The sequence below is a fragment of the Spermophilus citellus genome (assembly GCF_964194105.1).
Source record: "Spermophilus citellus genome assembly, chromosome: 1".
In the NCBI taxonomy this organism is placed as follows: Eukaryota; Metazoa; Chordata; class Mammalia; order Rodentia; family Sciuridae; genus Spermophilus; species Spermophilus citellus.
In genome coordinates this window covers 204,177,961-204,197,959 of record NC_138182.1, presented here as the reverse complement: position 1 = coordinate 204,197,959, position 19,999 = coordinate 204,177,961, and the positions used below count along the sequence as shown (strand labels likewise).

Below are 19,999 nucleotides of genomic sequence, written 5' to 3'. Positions count from 1 at the left end.
AGAGGTCTGTAAGTGGAAGATGGGAAATCCAAACAGCCACTTTATTATTGATAAATGCCAGCTGGAAGCAGGACACTTGGATGTGTCACAAATAGGTTTCCTCCCACAGGAACCCAGCATTAAGATGCCTATTCCTGGCAGTTCTACCAGGCAGAAGCAACTGCATCATCCTGCTCTCTGCAAGCAGCTAAAAGACAGTGTCCTGTCCATCTCCCCCAAAATAGTCATTTACAAAGTTTTCACTGTAGATCCTGTACTTCTCACATACAAAAATCAGAATTCAGTTAATGTGAATATTATTGTTATTGTCACTTGAGCATAAACTTTATGAAAGTAGAAACAAGTCTTATTTATTCACACTCCAATATCCAAAATTAGCATAGTCCCAAGCAAAAAGTAGGACACCTAAGGACTTGTTGAACAAATAAATTTTTAAAAATGTAAATATTAACTTATTCAAGTCAGATGTTTTCTTGTAAGTTAAATCTGCTCCAGCTGAAACTCCATGCTATTGGTGAAAAAGGCAAACAGGAAAGAAGAGAGCTTAACAAAGGACAGGGCCAAGCATTCAGTCTGAGGTGGACTTCTGTAAAGGAAACAAACAACTAGAACTGGGGCAGGCAAATTCTAGGCCACCTGTTTGCTAATTGACTTCACCAAAATTAAAAGGAATCCATCTTAGATTTTCACCAGTAAGAGGAGGTTTTCCAATCTGAAGGAGCTTGTGCTGAGGTTAGGCTCCAGTCCTCTCACAGAAACTGGGCGACAGAAGCACTGTTTTCCTTGTTTGAATTTCAAAGGAATGACTCACAGGTTCTTGAAACTTGGGGGCATTTTTAAAAAGATTTGCATTCCAAAGGAGCAGATAAAGAATTCAAAATTCTGTTTTTTTTTTTTTTTTTTTGGGGGGGGGAAAGGAAGCTGGGGCCTCCAAGCCAGAAAAAAATCAGAAATTTTTTCAATCAAGCCAAGGAAAAGCCACGAAGTTCACGTTCTGGTTGATTTGTTGTATTTTTGCAGTTTTACACCAAGCAATTCAAATCAAGCGCTTTCTCTCATGGTTTTGGCATGGAGTAGATGTACATCTTACACTTGTTGTGTACTTTTTGTTACTCATCTTAAATCACCTCTTTCTCTACAGTAGAAAAAGCACCAAACACCCCTCAAGCATCTTCTCCTTTCCCCTTCCGTCAGGGCGTGTGCGCAATCTGCGGAGAGGCTGACGTCACAGACTGCGTCCCGCCCCTACATATTAGCAACCGTAGCGTCCGTAGCAGCAGTGGCTGCTGAGATGTACGAACTTCCGGTTCCCCCGGCAGCTGCTGCTGGCTCTGTAGCCGCTGCTGTCTCTGCCACCTGCTGTCCCCGGCCCTCAGCCCAGGATTTAATCACCATTTCTTCGTTACCCAGCGGGCCCATGGTCCCTCCTGGACCCAGGTTGGCGGGCCCGGCGGCTCCAGCGTGGTGAGAGTGAGGTCTGGGGACGATGAAGGCCCTGCACTGCTGCTGCTGTCTCCGCCGCCTCCTGGCCTCCTTCTTCCTCCTGTTGCTTCTGCCAGCGCTGAGCGGGCCGCTGGCGGTGTGGTTGCAGGCGGCCGAGGCCGCACAGGGCCCCGGGCCTCCAGACCCTGGCCAGCGGACCTTGCCACCGCTGTCCCGGGGCCCCACAGCTGCCCAGCCACCGGGCCATGCTCTGGCTGAAGCCTCAGGACCAGGAGGCACCGAAGGCGGCAATGGCAGCAGCCCCGGGGCAGGGCTTGCAGCAGAGGAAAACGGAGGAAAGGCCGGGGAAGGCTCAGTGGGTGGCGGCCTTGCCGTGAGCCCCAACCCTGGAGACCAGCCCATGACCCAGCGGGCCCTGACCGTGTTAATGGTGGTGAGCGGCGCGGTGCTGGTGTACTTCGTGGTCAGGACAGTCAGGTGAGGCGAAGCCTCGATGGGGCATTCCCCGCAGCTAGAGCTGGGCAGACCAGTGACCTCCTTCCTTTCTCGCAGCATCAGGGGCGCTTAGCTCGGAGAATGTGCTATTCATAGTCCTGAAGGCCTGTGTTACCTTGGGGGAATTTAAACCTCCTAATAGGTGCTGTCTTTTGTTTATAAATCAGCATTCTACCTCCAAATCTCTTCACCTTGCCTGAGGCTTGACTCAGCCTCAAAGGACACCTTTTTCCTGAAGTGGAAGTGATCTCATATTCCCTTGAATTTCCATGATCACACTATCTTGTAACACTTTTCTCTTTCTGCTTCATGCAATTTTAAGTAACTAACCCATCAAAAATTTGCCTATCAGAATGCAAACTCCTTTAGGTCAGAATCCCCATTTAAGTTTTTGTGTTCTTTATTCAGTGCTGCATTAATATAGTGTACAGGGCCTTATTGTAGGTATTTTATTTTTATATGATTTAGAAGGGAAGTTCTTTACCATCAGTGTTTTTTAGATCCTTAATCTGCACCTAAATAATTGGATTAAACCTAATTAGTTGGAAACCACCTCTCTGAAGAGTTAACATAAGTCAAGATCTTACCAGAAAGAGCCAGCCAAGAGAAGAGCTGAGAAAAAGCTATCAGTCAGTTTTATTCTCTATAAAATGGAAGTAGTGCATGAGTTTCCAGGGTTGTTTTCCAAACCACTTCATATTTTCCATATATATATATATATATATATCTTCATGAATAGAAGAAAATGAACATCACTTAGCTCAAATAGCTGATTTAAGAAGGTACAGTGGAAGCCAGTGTTGCTGAATATGGATCCAGCATTCTATGGTCGAAGAACCATGGGAAATTGTTGGTTTCCCCTGAGACCTCTTTTGATATCTACAGTATTCAACTTTTCCAAATAATGCATTTTCTTATAAGTTTATAAAGGACAAACCATTCATTGCTATTATTTCAGATTCTGCATTTCAGTTAACATTAAGAAACTATCTCTTGCCAAGTTTTGCTATAATATATATATATATAAAAGAATAACCATTAGTATCTGACAGGCTTTTAAAACACCCCTCCATTTACAAGTTCATATCTCTATATAACTGGACTTTCTCTATGTCCTACATCGAAACATCACTTTGCACGATTGAATTCAGAATAAGAAAATCTAGCACTTTCTATTTTATATCCATTCTTATTTTCTATCTACTCTCATTTTAAACCAGATACTAACAGAATTTGGAAAAAAAAAAAAAAAACAGTGCCATTCTTTTCACCATTTTTATTTTTGTTTCTGAGAAGTTTTTACAAAAATATGTAAATTATAATTTATTATATTTTTCAAATATTTAGTTTTTAGTTGTAGTTGGACAGAATACCTTTATTTTGCTTATTTATTTTTATGTGGTACTGAGGATCGAACCCAGGGTCCCGCATATCCAAGGTGAGCACTCTACCACTGAGCTACAACCCTAGCCCCTATAATTTATTATTTTAAACTAATAACTATTTAAAAGTTTACTAAGGTTTAATTAATATATTAAATTAAAAAATATATTTTTAGTTGTAGATGGACACAATACCTTTATTTCACTTATTATTTTTTTCTTTTAATGTCGTGCTGAAGATCGAACCCAGTGCCTCACACATGCTAGTTGAGCGCTCTACTACTGAGCCACAACCCCAGCCCAGTATATTAAATATTGATATACTCAATCTACATAAATAATAGTCCTTTGAAGGCCATTAATAATTTTTGAGAATGTAAAGGGATTCAAACCATTTGAAAATTACTGGTATAAGTAATTATTGAACTAGATTCTTTTCATTCACAAAGACCATCAAATTCAGGCCAACACTATTATACAGGAATTAAAGTTGTTAAATTACCTATTATAGCAAGTATTAAGGGCATATTGCTATTTCATATGTATATGTGCATATTTACACACACAATGGATAGTAGAATAACTTTCTTGTTCTCTTAATTTTTTTTCCACTTTGGTTTATTTGTAATCTTAAATACAAGTGATTATCACCATTGATTTTCCTGTCTTAATTGCTGTAAAACTTGAAAATTATAGCCATTTCAATCAGATTCTATTGGATAATGCAACATCGTATTGTATGAGAACTGCCAAATGCTGAACCATGGCTAATAAAAACTACATTCTTCACCCAGTATTTAACACATTCATATAGTCCAAGTTCTAAATTTAGTTGGCTACCTCAGGTCCAAAGCTTGATTGATGCTAACGATGTCTGGGCAATATTCAGAGCCCACAATTTTTGTTTCCAGATTATGCTTTTCATTTTGGTGGATGCTCATTTTGGCCCCCGTTTCCAAAATATGTGCAACAGCGAATCAGCATTAGTTGTCTGTGCCAAGGGGGAAGAATATGCCAAAATTATCATTCCCTTTACTATTATGAGATGACACTGAGAATATTTTACTTGTAAAATTTTATGATATTGAACTCTGAGATTTCCAAATTGTCTTGGAATGTAATTCAGTTATATTTTTAACTGAAGAAGTATTTGGAAGAACAGTCAGTTGCTTTCCAGAGTAACTAAAAAATATATGCAAGGAACACTGAAGGGACAGAGTAAATTTTCCAAGATAAACATAATGTCTATGAAAGAAGCTTATTTGTTTAATTCTTTACTATATGCCCAATGCTGAACAAAATATAGTGAGCACTGAATAAGTAGTTGCTGAATGAGTAAATATTCTTGGTTAATTCTTCATATTATTGTACAGTTAGATTATGAAGTTTAGAAATTTAGAGATAATTACTACTTAGTGATAGAAGAAATAAGTATGAAGATCTTATACTTACATTTCATTCCTCTTTGTGAAAGATTCTTACAGTAAAAATATATAAAATGTATAAAAATATATAAAGCTAAAACAAAATCACTTTAGAGGGCTGTTATTATTTTTGAGCATGCACATTGATTATATAAAAGCAATTTCTGGTATGAGTATGTGAAAATTGTCCATACTTTAAAAGCAAAGAATCATTTCTCTTTTCATACCATGTCACTGCTGCTTTTTCTTTTTTAATTCAGTATGGTGTATTGGAAAGACACCAATGCTGGGATTCCAACTCTTCCATTCTTTTACCTCTGTAGTCTTTGACAAAAGTCACTTAACCTCTTCAATTTCAGAACCCTTCTTCTATGAAATGAGGATAAAGGCTATTTGATGTGGTATAGATGTGTGTAAAATTTAGCATCCATAGCCTTCATTCTGGCAATCAGTATTTATTCAGCTGCCTAATACTGTGCACTAGAGATATAGTTGTGGTGATAGGGATCAACATTTCTGTCTCCATGGTACTTGTATACTGGAGGAGCAGAGAGTCATTCATCAATCATACAGATAGTAAACATATAATGAAATGGTATCAAATTGCAGAATCACAGATCCTCCTTATATAATCTTTCTCCATTCAACCTTCCTGTTTCCTTCCCAGCCTGTAGTGATTATGATTCTATTTTTTTTTTAGATCAACATTTTTAACTTCCACAGATGTGAGAATATGCCCTATTTGTCTTTTGTTCAGTTAGTATAATGTTCTTCAAAATACAGATAGGAGGAATAAGTTGTAGTGTTTCACTGCATAGTAGGGGGCTGTGTCGATTACAATTTATTATATGTTTTATGGAATATTGGAAGAGAGAAGTATGACAGCTCCAAAGACGAAGAAATGATAAGGACAAATACTAGTTTTGATTTCATCATTACATAGTGAATACTTGTATTAAACCATGACACTGTACCCATATATGAGTATATTTATTATGTTCCAAGTAAAAATTAAATTATAAAAACTTCAAAAGAAAAACATGCAGGTCCTATTAATACTTATAGGAAACAAACTGTTTAATTTGATTATCCAAGCTGGTAAATGAAAGCATAATATTAGGTTTCTTTTAAAGAAACTTTCTTTGTAACTAAAACATTATTTTTGAGTTTTTATTGGCCGTCTTAATAGCAAATAGTTATAAAATGTTAATTTGTCTCTGATATAATGCTACATATTTTATGTACATTTTTCAATTTAATTCTTGGAAAAACTTTTGAAATTGGTAATATATTCTTGAGATAACTGAGGCTGAGCAAGTTTAAATAGTTTGTCCAGGCATACCCATCTAGGATTTGCCTAAACCCAGATCTACTTGAACTTACTTAACAAGTTTAAATACTGGGCTTCTTCTTATGAGGAAAATAACTGATTTAAAGTCATATAACACGTAAAAATGTCTAATATATGAAAAAAATGAACTATGTAAAATAATGAGTTTTTGTTGAGTGACAAATAATAAACCTCCACATTTTACTGTTTTATAAAAATAATTCAACTTGAACATTTATCGATTATCATGTCTGTGTCAAGGTAAAATGATTTCTGATGCTATCTCCTCCCCTCATTCAAAGATTTTCTTAATTTGCTAGATGTAGTCAGAAATGGTGATATTTTAAAGCAACCTCTGTTATCTGATCATACATATATCTTTAATTCTTTCTGAAACCAGACACTAATAAATTATGTCTGTGGGACTGGTAACTACCTCTCTCCCATCTAGTTACTTAATTGTATGAGTTAAGAAATTAATTTTCTTCCAGAATTGTGATTTCAACATATAAAATCATGGTATTGATAGAAATTATTCAACTGGGCAAAAATGGACTACTTTGTCTACTTAGTCATTTGTGTATTTAGTCACTACTATTGATTTAGAAAATATTATTGGGCATCTAATAATACCTAATAATACTGTATCAGTACCAGGCCCTGTGGCAAGGATTAGCTGCACATAGATGGGAAAGTCTTTGCAATTATGGATCTCTATTCTAGTTGTTTATGTATCCATGAAAAGCGGAATTTTTCTACCAAGCATTGTCCTGTTTCTCCTTCATTTATACAGCTTGGCAATATATATTGAACATTTTATGTATAGACACCAAGGGCCTTAGAAATGTAGTTAAGAATAACAAGTTGTCAAGGATTGATATTCTTTGCAGAGATAAAACATACCTTCCAAAAAAAATGTTTATGCATGTGTTTAGAATAAATATTAAGTTGACTATGTGGTGAACTGACAAAATGTCATGCAGATGAGGATTGATGATGTAAGTGATATGGCAGTCAGGCTTGTCAGGGATCATCAGTGTGAGATGAAAGTACTAGAAAATACTAAGAAAAGCTTGAGGCTAGAGGTTATTTTACATTTGTATACAGGATAAAATATAGTACTTAACCCAAACATTTAATAAGTGAAGTAAGCATGGTTAGACTTAAGAAATAAAGGCTAAGGTAGATAATATAGTGATTATTTTATTAGGTTTTTCAACAGAAATATCCTCCCTCCTGCTTCTCCTCTGTGAACTTACTTTAGTGCTTTCTTCTAATATTAAAGAAAGAATATATTACTGATGAATGTGTTTGGGATAAATAAATGAATAAATAAAATTCTGGCTAACTTAAGGGAATTTACTGGGAGAATTTTGAAATTTGTAAAAAGTCAACGAAAATCTGAAGATTAGGGTTTGGGGAATCAAGCAAGCTTGGGGGACATGATGCCAACTCATGCAGAGGTCTCATTGCAGGAACACTCCACTGCATGAGCATATGACAGTTGTTAGGTATTTTTAATTGATTGATTGTTAGACCCTCAGTTCAGGAATCAAATTCCAGGGAAGGATAAATAAATTTTACTCACCTATAGTAAAGATGGTAACAGTTCTAATTGTTATCTCACCAAATGTTTATTGTGGGAGAAATAACACAAATAAAGGAGTAAGGTGTACTGCAAGAAAATAAATATAGTCACCAAAACAAGGGGTGTGCATTGCTCTAGGCTTTTAGGAATGAGTATGAATTATTTTATATTCCATGCTACTAGATCTTTCCTTTTTAACCCAGCAATTTAAAACACCAGTCCATTCTTAAGTTGTTTTCTTCTGCTGACTTCTGTTCCCTTATCTTCCCTTATCCTATTTCATTGTATCCTGACAGGTGTGTGTGGAGAGTGGGGGTCAGCATCCCTGAGGTCTAATCCAAGCTTCACACGCGAGTTACATGCCATCTGTAAGGTTCAGCCCATGTTTTGTGAAATAGAAAATATCTACTTGAAAGGACTGTTTCCAAGATCTATTTAAAGTACTAAGCATAGTTTCTGGCATATAATAACTCCTCAAGACATTTTTGTAGTAATGATTATTGTTCCTCTCCTCATTTTTTATTTTGACTACATATCTTTTCATTTTTTTTTTTCTGTGATGCAGACATAACTAAAGCTTTTTGGAGTACTTCTAAAACAATCTTTTTTCTCTGTTCTTATGTATGCGATACTAGGATTTTATATATGTGTTAAGCAATATGTGTTATAGATACAGTTTTGAGAGGTAAAATACATTTTAATTTGTTGGGATATTAAGCCAAAAGAGTGCTTTCCAACCGTTTTCATATTTTGACATCCATATAGAATAAATATATGAGATAATGTTCCCTTAGACTCTGCCTAGTTGACCTCAAGAGCTGAGGGGAACTTTGTATCAATACATCAGTAACCATACAACATGCTTGTTGGGAGGTTTTTGTTTTTGTTTTTGTTTTTGTTTTTTTTTAAGGATGATGCTGATTGTGAATTATGTAAACAAGTGCTCAGATAAGTAATCATATGAACCACCTTTAAACCCATGGAAATCAGTTCATTAGTACTTTGGAGTTTCTGTTATACCTCCCAAACTATTCTGGATATTGGAGCTTAAATGACAATACAAGTCATGTTTGACCTCAAAGTGCTTATTATTCAGTAAAGGAGCATTGTTGCCTTTTGTGGTTATAAATTCAGCTTGTCAGAATATCACAACAAGAGACTAAGGTGATTGAAAATAGCTTCTCTGAAATCTCATTTCTTCCCAGAAGGCTATTTGAAAAGCCATTTAACAATGTAACAAAACTATTATATTTGTCTAGAAGACTGAGGGTTTTATAATTTATATCAGTCATCTAAAAGCTGGCCCTGTAACTGAATCTACTTTCTGTTGACCTATACTCTTTGGATTTTGGTCATTCTTAGTAATCTTAAATCTGTAATTAGGGATAAGTTTGAATTAGAGATATAGAAAATCGCCTATTTAAGGATGATTGCCAATAGTGGGGACAGAGGCAGTAGAGGAGGATATTTGAAACTATAGGAAAATAAGAAACCAAAGAAGCCATGAAAAGAGAATCTAAATAAAGCTCCTATGGAAGTAAAAGTATAGGCACGACTGGAGAGAATATTCTCCATTGAAGTGTCCCCATTCTATACCTTGCTTTCCCTTCTCTTCTTGTTGCAGTCTGGCTTTTAATTGTACCACTCTAAAATTGCTCTTTAAGAGGATAATTAATAAGCACATTGTCTCGGTTCTACAGATATTTCCCTTCTTTTCTATAGATATCAATACACTAGTTTTACTTTGGTTTCTGTGACTTCTGATTTTCTTCTTACCTCTTTATTTAGTTTCTTGCTTCTCCATGAATTGTCTCATCTATGAACTATTTTTCCTACTTTTATAACTCTCCTACACATCTAATGTCCTGGAGAGCAGGGCATGTATCTTATCCACCTTTGGTCCTTCAAGGCCCTGACCAGCTGCTGGAATACAAAGGCATTCACTGAATGTTTGTGTGAAAAAATGATTTTCACCCTGAGATTTCTGTGAGGTCTGGACTTTTTTCTTAACCCCTTATGCTTTGATGGTCAGTGTTCTTTGGGTGATCTATGCATCCATCCATTTCTTTTATTTCCACCTCTAACCTTTTAATTGCTGTCTGAGTTATAGACTTTAGTCAGCTAACTCATTAGTAGATAGGGATACAGTCTCCTAAAATTCAACTTTGAAACTACCATTTTTATCCTTCAACAAATTCTTGCTGCATTACTTTTATTAGGTAAATGACATCATATCTACAGTTTCTCAAATTAGAAACCTGTGCCACCCCAAATTTGTCTCTTTAATTACTATTGACATCCAATCATCTAGTTTTAATTTCTAAATATTATTTTAGAATATTACCTCTTTCTGAATGACACTGTCCTTACATTATGCTCAACTCACTAGGTTACTATAATAGATACTGTTGTTCTTTCTCCATTACAAATATGTCTGTCCTTGAACTTATCTTATACTGAATATATAATATTCCTTCCAATGTGTTTTTGATCACAATATGTTTTTGCTTATAATTCTTTATGACCATACTGTTTAATATAAAATTCCAGTCCATTAGATGCATTGGCCACATTTCAAGGCCCAATTATTACATCACCAATAGCTACATTATTGAACAGAAAGATGCAGAATAATTCTATCATTTTATAACATTTTCTTGGGCAGCAAAGTCCCATGGCATCTTATGGGATAAGGTTCATGTTTATGAAATTTCATCTGCAGGTTTGCACTATCATCCAGGACAGTTGTCTTACATATGATAACTCAGCAGTTTAGCTACCTTTCATATTATGATATTGACATTTCAACATAAGTCCTCCAGAGTTGTCAGGATTTGGTGTTGGACACAAGTGAATGCACAGGAGCTTTTGACTACCTTAGCAAAGAAATGGCAGTTACTTCTATTTATGTTTTATTTACCAAAAGTATATATGAGCCTAACTGTATGAAAGCTGGGAGGTATGTATGTGTATTTGGGGTTTGGTAAGGGAAGGTCCATGTGTGCTAAGCACTAATAATGTTACCATATGAATCCATATACCAGAAGATTGTAATACCTGGAAAAATGCACAACCCCTGTAGAACCCAGAGTTTGAATTCTAACTGGACATTCCTTCTGTGTTACTCATAGATTTCTTAAAGTAATTGATTGATTACATTTTTTTACTTTTTAAGATGATCTTGCATCTTATAGAACAGTAAAACCAATTCTTACTTAAACTAAAAGTAATGCACAATTAAATAATGCTTTTGCAGTTACTTTGATTGACATCACTTCCCCATGTTTTCTTGAAAATTATGTAGAATATACAGATATGAATTGATTCCCATTGAAAAAGTATATTAATCTAAAAAAGTGATGCTTTCATGGAAAATCAACAAAATTTATCTGTTCTTTGATTGCTTAGTTTTGTTTTTCTTGCTTTTGGACAATGAAATTATTCACTATGTATATTTATTTCTACTACTTAAAAGCTTCTGACTCTATATTTTGCTTTCTTTTAGCTTAAGTTTTCTATGACCTATCATTCTTTTCATGGTAACTTGAGTATCCTCATGAATCCTTTAATCTTCATAAAAGAATTGACACAGTCAAATGCCTCATATATGTGGGTGTATTTTTTTTTCCTATACTGACTTCTTAAAGCACATATTCTGATTGGTTTATCTTATCTTTGTATTTCAGGCATTAACAGGTCACAATCCACCCTTGATATTGACAATCCTAGTCTAGAAAAGGTGCTCATATTATTATTATTATTATTTTTTATTTTTTTTATTGGTTGTTCACAACATTACAAAGCTCTTGACATATCATATTTCATACATTAGATTGAAGTGGGTTATGAACCCCCAATTTTACCCCAAATGCAGATTGCAGAATCACATCGGTTACACATCCACAATTTTACATAATGCCCTATTAGTAATTGTTGTATTCTGCTACCTTTCCTATCCCCTACTATCCCCCCTCCCCTCCCCTCCCATCTTCTCTCTCTACCCAATCTACTGTAATTCATTTCTCTCCTTGTTTATTTTCCCATTCCCCTCACAACCTCTTATATGTAATTTTGTATAGCAATGAGGGTCTCCCTTCATTTCCATGCAATTTCCCTTTTCTCTCCCTTTCCCTCCCATCTCATGTCTCTGTTTAATGTTACTCTTTTCTTCCTACTCTTCCTCCCTGCTCTGTTCATAGTTGCTCTCCTTATATCAAAGAAGACATTTGGTATTTGTTTTTTAGGGATTGGCTAGCTTCACTAAGCATAATCTGCTCTAGTGCCATCCATTTCCCTGCAAATTCTATGATTTTGTCATTTTTTATTGCTGCATAGTACTCCATTGTGTATAGATGCCACATTTTTTATATCCATTCATCTATTGAAGGGCATCTGGGTTGGTTCCACAGTCTAGCTATTGTGAATTGTGCTGCTATGAACATCGATGTGGCAGTATCCCTGTAGTACGCTCTTTTAAGGTCTTCAGGGAATAGTCCGAGAAGGGCAATAGCAGGGTCAAATGGTGGTTCCATTCCGAGCTTTCCCAGGAATCTCCAAACTGCTTTCCAAATTGGCCGCACCAATTTGCAGTCCCACCAGCAATGTACAAGTGTACCCTTTTCTCCACATCCTCGCCAGCACTTGTTGTTGTTTGACTTCATAATGGCTGCCAATCTTACTGGAGTGAGATGGTATCTTAGGGTGGTTTTGATTTGCATTTCTCTGACTGCTAGAGATGGTGAGCATTTTTTCATGTACTTGTTGATTGATTGTATGTCCTCCTCTGAGAAGTGTCTGTTCAGGTCCTTGGCCCATTTGTTGATTGGGTTATTTGTTATCTTATTGTCTAATTTTTTGAGTTCTTTGTATACTCTGGATATTAGGGCTCTATCTGAAGTGTGAGGAGTAAAAATTTGTTCCCAGGATGTAGGCTCCCTATTTACCTCTCTTATTGTTTCTCTTGCTGAGAAAAAACTTTTTAGTTTAATTAAGTCCCATTTGTTGATTCTTGTTATTAACTCTTATGCTATGGGTGTCCTATTAAGGAATTTGGAGCCCGACCCCACAATCTGTAGATCGGAGCCAACTTTTTCTTCTATCAGACGCAGAGTCTCTGATTTGATATCAAGCTCCTTGTTCCATTTTGAGTTAACTTTTGTGCATGGCGGGAGAAAGGGATTCAGTTTCATTTTGTTGCATATGGATTTCCAGTTTTCCCAACATCATTTGTTGAAGATGCTATCCTTCCTCCATTGCATGCTTTTAGCCCCTTTATCAAATATAAGATAGTTGTAACTTTGTGGATTAGTCTCTGTGTCCTCTATTCTATACCATTGGTCCACCCGCCTGTTTTGGTACCAGTACCATGCTGTTTTTGTCACTATTGCTCTGTAATATAGTTTGAAATCTGGTATCGCTATACCGCCTGATTCACACTTCCTGCTTAGAAATGCTTTTGCTATTCTGGGTCTTTTATTTTTCCATATGAATTTCATGATTGCTTTATCTATTTCTACAAGAAATGCCGTTGGGATTTTGATTGGCATTGCATTAAACCTATAGAGAACTTTTGGTAATATCGCCATTTTGATAATGTTAGTTCTGCCTATCCATGAACAGGGTATATTTTTCCATCTTCTAAGATCTTCTACTTCTCTCTTTAGGGTTCTGTAGTTTTCATTGTATAGATCTTTCACCTCTTTTGTTAGGTTGATTCCCAAGTATTTTATTTTTTTTTTGAGGATATTGTGAATGGAGTGTTTTTCCTCATTTCCGTTTCAGAAGTTTTGTCGCTGATATACAGAAATGCCTTTGATTTATGTGTGTTGATTTTATATCCTGCCACTTTGCTGAATTCATTTATTAGTTCTAGTAGTTTCTTTGTAGACCCTTTTGGGTCTTCTAGGTATAGAATCATGTCATCTGCAAATAGTGATAATTTAAGTTCTTCTTTTCCAATTTTTATGCCTTTAATTTCTTTCGTCTGTCTAATTGCTCTGGCCAGTGTTTCGAGAACTATATTGAATAGAAGTGGTGATAGAGGGCATCCCTGTCTTGTTCCGGATTTTAGAGGGAATGCCTTAAACTTTTGTCCATTCAGAATGATGCTAGCCTGAGGCTTAGCATAGATAGCTTTTACAATGTCAAGGTAAGTTCCTGTTATCCCTAGTTTTTCTAATGTTTTGAACATAAAGGGATGCTGTACTATGTCGAATGCTTTCTGTGCATCTATCGAGATGATCATATGGTTCTTATCTTTAAGCCTATTGATGTGGTGAATCACATTTATTGATTTCGTATGTTGAACCATCCTTGCATCCCAGGGATGAATCCTACTTGATCATGGTGCACAATTTTTTTGATGTGTTTTTTATTCGATTCGCCAGAATTTTATTGAGGATTTTTGCATCTAGGTTCATTAGAGATATTGGTCTGTAGTTTTCTTTCTTTGAGGTGTCTTTGTCTGGTTTCGGAATCAGGGTGATGTTGGCCTCATAGAATGAATTTGGAAGAGCTCCCTCTTTTTCTATTTCCTGAAATAACTTGAAAAGTATTGGTATTAATTCTTCTTTAAAGGTTTTGTAAAACTCCGCTGTATACCCATCCGGTCCTGGGCTTTTCTTGGTTGGTAGTCTTTTGATGCCTTCTTCAATTTCATCCATTGATATTGGTCTGTTCAAATTGTGTGTATCCTCCTGACTCAGTCTGGGCAAATCATATGACTTAAGAAATTTATCGATGTCTTCACTATCTTCTATTTTATTGGAATATAGGTTTTCAAAATAATTTCTAATTGTCTTCTGTATTTCTGTAGAATCTGTTGTGATATTGCCTTTTTCATCCCGTATGTTAGTAATTTGAGTTCTCTCTCTTCTTCTCTTTGTTAGCATGGCTAAAGATCTGTCAATCTTATTTATTTTTTCAAAGAGCCAACTTTTAGTTTTGTTAATTTTTTCAATAGTTTCTTTTGTTTCAATTTTATTGATTTCTGCTCTGATTTTAATTATTTCTTGCCTTCTGCTACATTTGCTGTTGTTTTGCTCTTCCTTTTCTAGGGCTTTGAGATGAAGTGTGAGCTCATTTATTTGTTGGTTTTTCCTTTTTTTGAGGAATGACCACCAGGCGATGAATTTTCCTCTTAAACCTGCTTTCATTGTGTCCCATAGATTCCGATATGTTGTGTCTGTATTTTCATTTATCTCTAAGAATTTTTTGATTTCTTCCTTTATGTCTTCTGTAACCCATTGATCATTCAGTAACATATTGTTCATTTTCCATGTGATGTAGGATTTTTCCTTCCTTCTTTTATCATTGATTTCCAGTTTCATTCCATTATGATCAGATAAAATGCATGGTATTATCTCCACCCCTTTATATTTACTGAGGGTTGCCCTATGGCATAATATATGGTCTATTTTTGAGAAGGATCCATGTGCTGCTGAGAAAAAAGTATATCCATTTGATGATGGTTGATATATTCTATATATGTCAGTTAAGTCTAGGTTATTGATTGTGATATTGAGTTCTATAGTTTCTTTATTCAACTTTTGTTTGGAGGATCTGTCCATTGGTGAGAGAGGTGTGTTGAAGTCACCCATAATTATTGTGTTGTGGTCTATTTGATTCTTGAACTTGAGGAGAATTTGTTTTATGAATGTCGCAGCACCATTATTTGGTGCATAAATATTGATAATTTTTATGTCTTGTTGGTGAATGGTTCCTTTTAACAGTATATAATGACCTTCTTTATCCCTTTTGATTAACTTAGTCTTGAAGTCGATTTTATTCGATATGAGGATGGCCACCCCTGCTTGCTTACGAGGACCGTGTGCGTGGTATATTTTTTCCCATCCTTTCATCTTCAGCCTGTGTATGTCTTTTCCAATCAGATGTGTCTCCTGGAGGCAGCATATTGTTGGATTTGTTTTTTTAATCCATGATACCAGCCTATGTCGCTTTATTGGAGAGTTTAAGCCATTAATATTCAGAGTTACTATTGATATATGGTTTGTACTTCCATCCATGTTTGATTGTTTATCCTTTTTTAAAAAAATTTAGTTTGTTTCTCCATGATTATCTTTCCCCTCACCCTCTGTCTTTACTGAGGCACTTCCCACTGATGGCTTTGGTTATTGTTTTTCATTTCTTCTTTGTGTAGTGTTTTTTTCTCAAAATGCTTTGCAATGCTGGTTTTCTGGCTGCAAATTCTTTTAACTTTTGTTTATCATGAAAGATTTTTATTTCATTGTCATACCTGAAGCTTAATTTTGCTGGATACAGAATTCTTGGTTGGCATCCATTGTCTTTCAGTGTTTGAAATACATTGTTCCATGACCTTCTTGCTTTCAGTGTCTGTGATGAAAAATCCGTTGTTAACCTTATTGGTTACCCCTGAATGTAATCTGTCTCCTTTCTCTTGTAGCTTTTAATATTTTCTCTTTGTTCTGTATATTTGATATCGTCATAACAATGTGTCTTGGCGTTGGTCTACTGTGATTTTGTGTGCTCGGTGTCCTGTATGCATCTTCAATTTGTATATCTGTTTCCTTTTTTATTTCTGGAAAGTTTTCTGTAATTATTTCATTCAGCAGGGTACTCATTCCCTTGGTTTGAATCTCTGTACCTTCTTCTATCCCGATGACTCTTAAGTTTGGTTTTTTTATGTTATCCCATAACTCTTGGATGTTTTTCTCGTGATTTTTTACCAGCCTTTCTGAGTTGGCTAGACTCTTTTCAAGATTATATATTTTGTCTTCATTATCTGATGTTCTGGCTTCTACTTGCTCCACTCTGTTAGTGATACTCTCAATTGAGTTTTTAATTTGGTTTATCGTTTCCTTCATTTCTAGAATTATTGTTTGATTATTTTTATAATCTCTATCTCCTGATAAAGATGCTTAACTTCTTCTTTTACCTGTTTATGTAATTCATTCTCAATGTGTTCTTTCGCTGCTTGAATTTGCTGTCTTGTATCCTCTTTAAGGTTCCATTCCATCTGTCTAAGGTGTTCCTTGAGTTCTTTATATGACCATTTTTCTGATGACTCTAGGTCCTCCTGAATATTTAGGCTGTCCTGCATTGTTTGTACTCCTTTTCTTCCTTGCTTTTTGAAGCTGCTCATGTTACTTCTTGTTCTGTTTGACTGCTGAGTTACTGTTTACTCCTATAAATTTATTAGATGCTTGGGAGGAAAGGTATTAGAAGGGAAGGGAAGAAGTCACTAAAGAGAATGAAAGTAGCAGGTAGAATTCAAGGAACGGGGATAAGGAAAATGAAAAGACAAAAGAAGAAAAAAATAGGAAATAAAAAAAGAAAAAAAATTTAAAAAAAATAATAATAAAAAAAGTTAAAATTAAAATTAGAAGAAAAAAAAATTAAAAAAAATTATAAAAAAAGTTAAAAAAACAACAAGAAAATGAAAATGAAAGAAAAACCCAAATCAAAAAAAAAAAAAGAGAGAAAAGAAAAAAAGGAAAAAAAAAAACTAATAAATTCAGTCTTAGAGTTTGATTAACTTCTCTTCCAGTAGGTGGCGCTGTGCCCACCAGGTCAAGTTTCTCCTGTCAATACGCGGGAACCAATCACTGTGCAGCAGCTCCTCCCAGACTGGGCGAGTCTTCAATCCTGAGTGTCTAGGGCCTCCTCTTGTGTCTAGTCACTTCCCACTTTTCCTCTAGCCAGACCCCTCTCACGGTTGCCGCTCATCACAATACTGGCTACACGCCAGGTCTGCTGCTCTCGGCTGCTCTCGGGAGCCCTGTTTTCATGAATGACTGGGCACACTCTCCCTGTTTGCCATTCCCTCAGACCCTAAGTTTGTAGAGCTTGGGGCTGAGAATCCTCAGTGAATTTTACTTGCCCTCCGGTAGCCACTCCCCCGGTAGCTGGTGCAAGAGACCTCAGCAGTCAGCCCTGGTGGGAACGGTAGTTCCGCGCCGCGGCTCCCGCGCCACCTCTGATTCCCTTGGGCTGGCTGTCGCACTCACGGGAGAGCTGGGAGGGGCCCTTAAGGTTTCCCCGATGTGTGGAGAGGGAAGGCTAGGGGATTACACACCTGTAGCCGCAGGTTTCAATGAAGTTATCTCCTCCGCCGCAGTCTGATGACGTCAGTTCTCTGCCATAGTGGTGTCTCTTGCAAATGGCGACAGTTCGTTTCCCTTTGCCGGGCGACCAATGCAACGGGTGGGTCCTTACTGTCTCTCCCAAGCCCCGTTTCAAACCTGTGGCCACTACTTATGAAGGCTCGGTAGGCATTTACCTCCGTAGGATGAGAAGGGCTGACCAGATGTTTCAGCTGGATGGATTAATGCTGAGTCACAGCTGTTTGTCTGCGGGAAGCAGGCGAACGGGAGTTTGAATTCAGCCGATCTGGGCTCAGTGTGTGTTCTGAGAGGCCCAGATTGTTCGCCCCAGATCCACGTCAGCTCAGCATTGCCTAGTGTTCCTGAGCAAACAGATTTAGGTTGTTTACGACTCCCTATGCCCGCACAGCTGAAGAGGTCAGAGACTTGATCTCTCCGCGCCCGCCGCCATGTTGGAATCCAGGTGCTCATATTAATATCATATTATTTTGGGGTGAGATTAGGTGATTTTACATGGTAGAAAACATAATTAACCAATGCGTTTAATTCAGAACAGTTTATAGTTAAAGCAATTTTTCTCTGGAAGAAGTAGGACCAGAGGATCTAACAGATACCACAATAGTATTTTGTGTAGATTTTTCTAATATTTTATATATTTACATTCTTTTTTAGAGGTGGGGTCTCTCTATAAACTAGTTGAACATAGTACTGCAGTGATTGGCTGTACCTCTACTGAAACTCAGGAATCTAAGGAGAACAGTTTGAAAACAGTTATGTTCTTTTTGTGGACTTTTAAATTTCTGAGGAGAGAATATAACAAAAAAGATTTGATGGGGCTGGTGGTGGTTGTGGCTCAGTGGTACCTACCTTACATGTTTGCCTATCACATGTAAGGCACTGGTTTGATCCTCAGCTCCACATAAAAATTTTAAAAAAAATGTGTTCCTCTACAACCAAAGTATTTTTAAAAAGGGATTTATTTGATGATCAAGATGTTGGTAGGACCACTGTGCTCAGCAGAAAAAACAAGTGTGGAATAAAGCTTTGAAAATCTGTGGCCTATTTGGAAACTGCTAAGAAAACATGTTCAGTTTATTCAGAGAGAAGCGCATGCTAATAGATCCTATTTGAAAGATTCATTGAAGGAATAGGGTTATAAGGAATATACATCTAGGTAATATAAATTGGCAATGTGACTCAGAAGCTAATATGCTAAATGTTTGGATCAGGAGGTTTTTAACTCTAAGAACTAGAATACACATTAAATTTTGTTGTTGTTTTCTTGTCATGAATGTGAATGGTTTGATGGTTTGGTTCGTAGCCTTATGAGATAATGAAGAATTCTGAATTTTTTCATCTTTTTCTCTCTATGCTAGGGCTACATAAGCTCTAAAAATTATGTTCCCACACAGTAGTATTTCATGCAGGATGGAGGGAAGGGGGCTGGGGCCTGAAAGGAGGCTTTCTCTTCTTGTTGTATTTTTTTGTTGTTGTTGTTTTTGTTGTTTTATTTTTTAATCAGTGAGAAAAGTCTTTCCTAGAAAATCAACCAGAGACATTTCCTTCTATCTAATTTGTCTGAGCTGCTTCATTTCCTCTCTCTTAGATGATGACTGGCAAAAGGAAAATAATATTGTTATGATTGGTTTACACCAATTATTACAATCATTATATACTCCTTAGGGCTAGACTTTATTGCTTTCTAACAAAATCATGGTTCTGTAAGCCGTAAGAAGGTTGTCTTAAAATAAAAAGCAGATTCTATTTCAGTGATCAAAACTAAAAGATGGACTAATAAGAACAACATAATTGTATATGTTAAAACAAGTAGATGCCAAGTCATTACTTTTACAATGGAAGGGTGAACAAAAAATATATTTCAACTAAAAAATTATTCGGTATGATACAATGTGAAATCATTGTATTGAGGATCCCATAAAATGTTTGTCAATTAATTTTGTGACCTTGGTTAGTATTACTTTAATTTATCATGAAATCACTTTAGCTTAATGATTTAAAACTCAAGTCAGGTAGTAAAAGTAGTTGTGTATGAATCCTAGCTTTCCAATTTATAGTCCTATATTTAATTTTCTCTAAACTCTGCCTTTTTCTATGTAATATGAGGGTACTTTCCTAATAGAATTGTTTGCAAGGGTTATAAAAAGATAATGATTATAAGTTGCTTTGCTCAGTGGCTGGCATACGTGAATGTACAATAGATATGAATTACAAATGTATATCTTACATATTTTTAC

The 19,999-nt window shown here is 36.1% G+C and overlaps 1 protein-coding gene across 2 annotated transcripts in view; it reads left to right on the top strand.

Annotated features, from left to right (window-relative positions):
* Nucleotides 1-1,228: 1,228 nt before the first annotated feature.
* Nucleotides 1,229-19,999, top strand: part of FAM174A (family with sequence similarity 174 member A) — a gene marked incomplete at its 3' end in the record, with an annotated part of 52,101 nt that continues 33,330 nt past the window's right edge. The window contains exon 1 of one of the 2 annotated variants that reach the window (XM_081307934.1): nucleotides 1,229-1,920. In XM_081307934.1, coding sequence (XP_081164060.1) covers nucleotides 1,487-1,920 — 434 coding nt within the window. In that variant the 5' untranslated portion in view covers nucleotides 1,229-1,486. The remainder of the gene's footprint in view (nucleotides 1,921-19,999) is intronic. The other variant, XM_081307933.1, reaches the window with a different exon arrangement.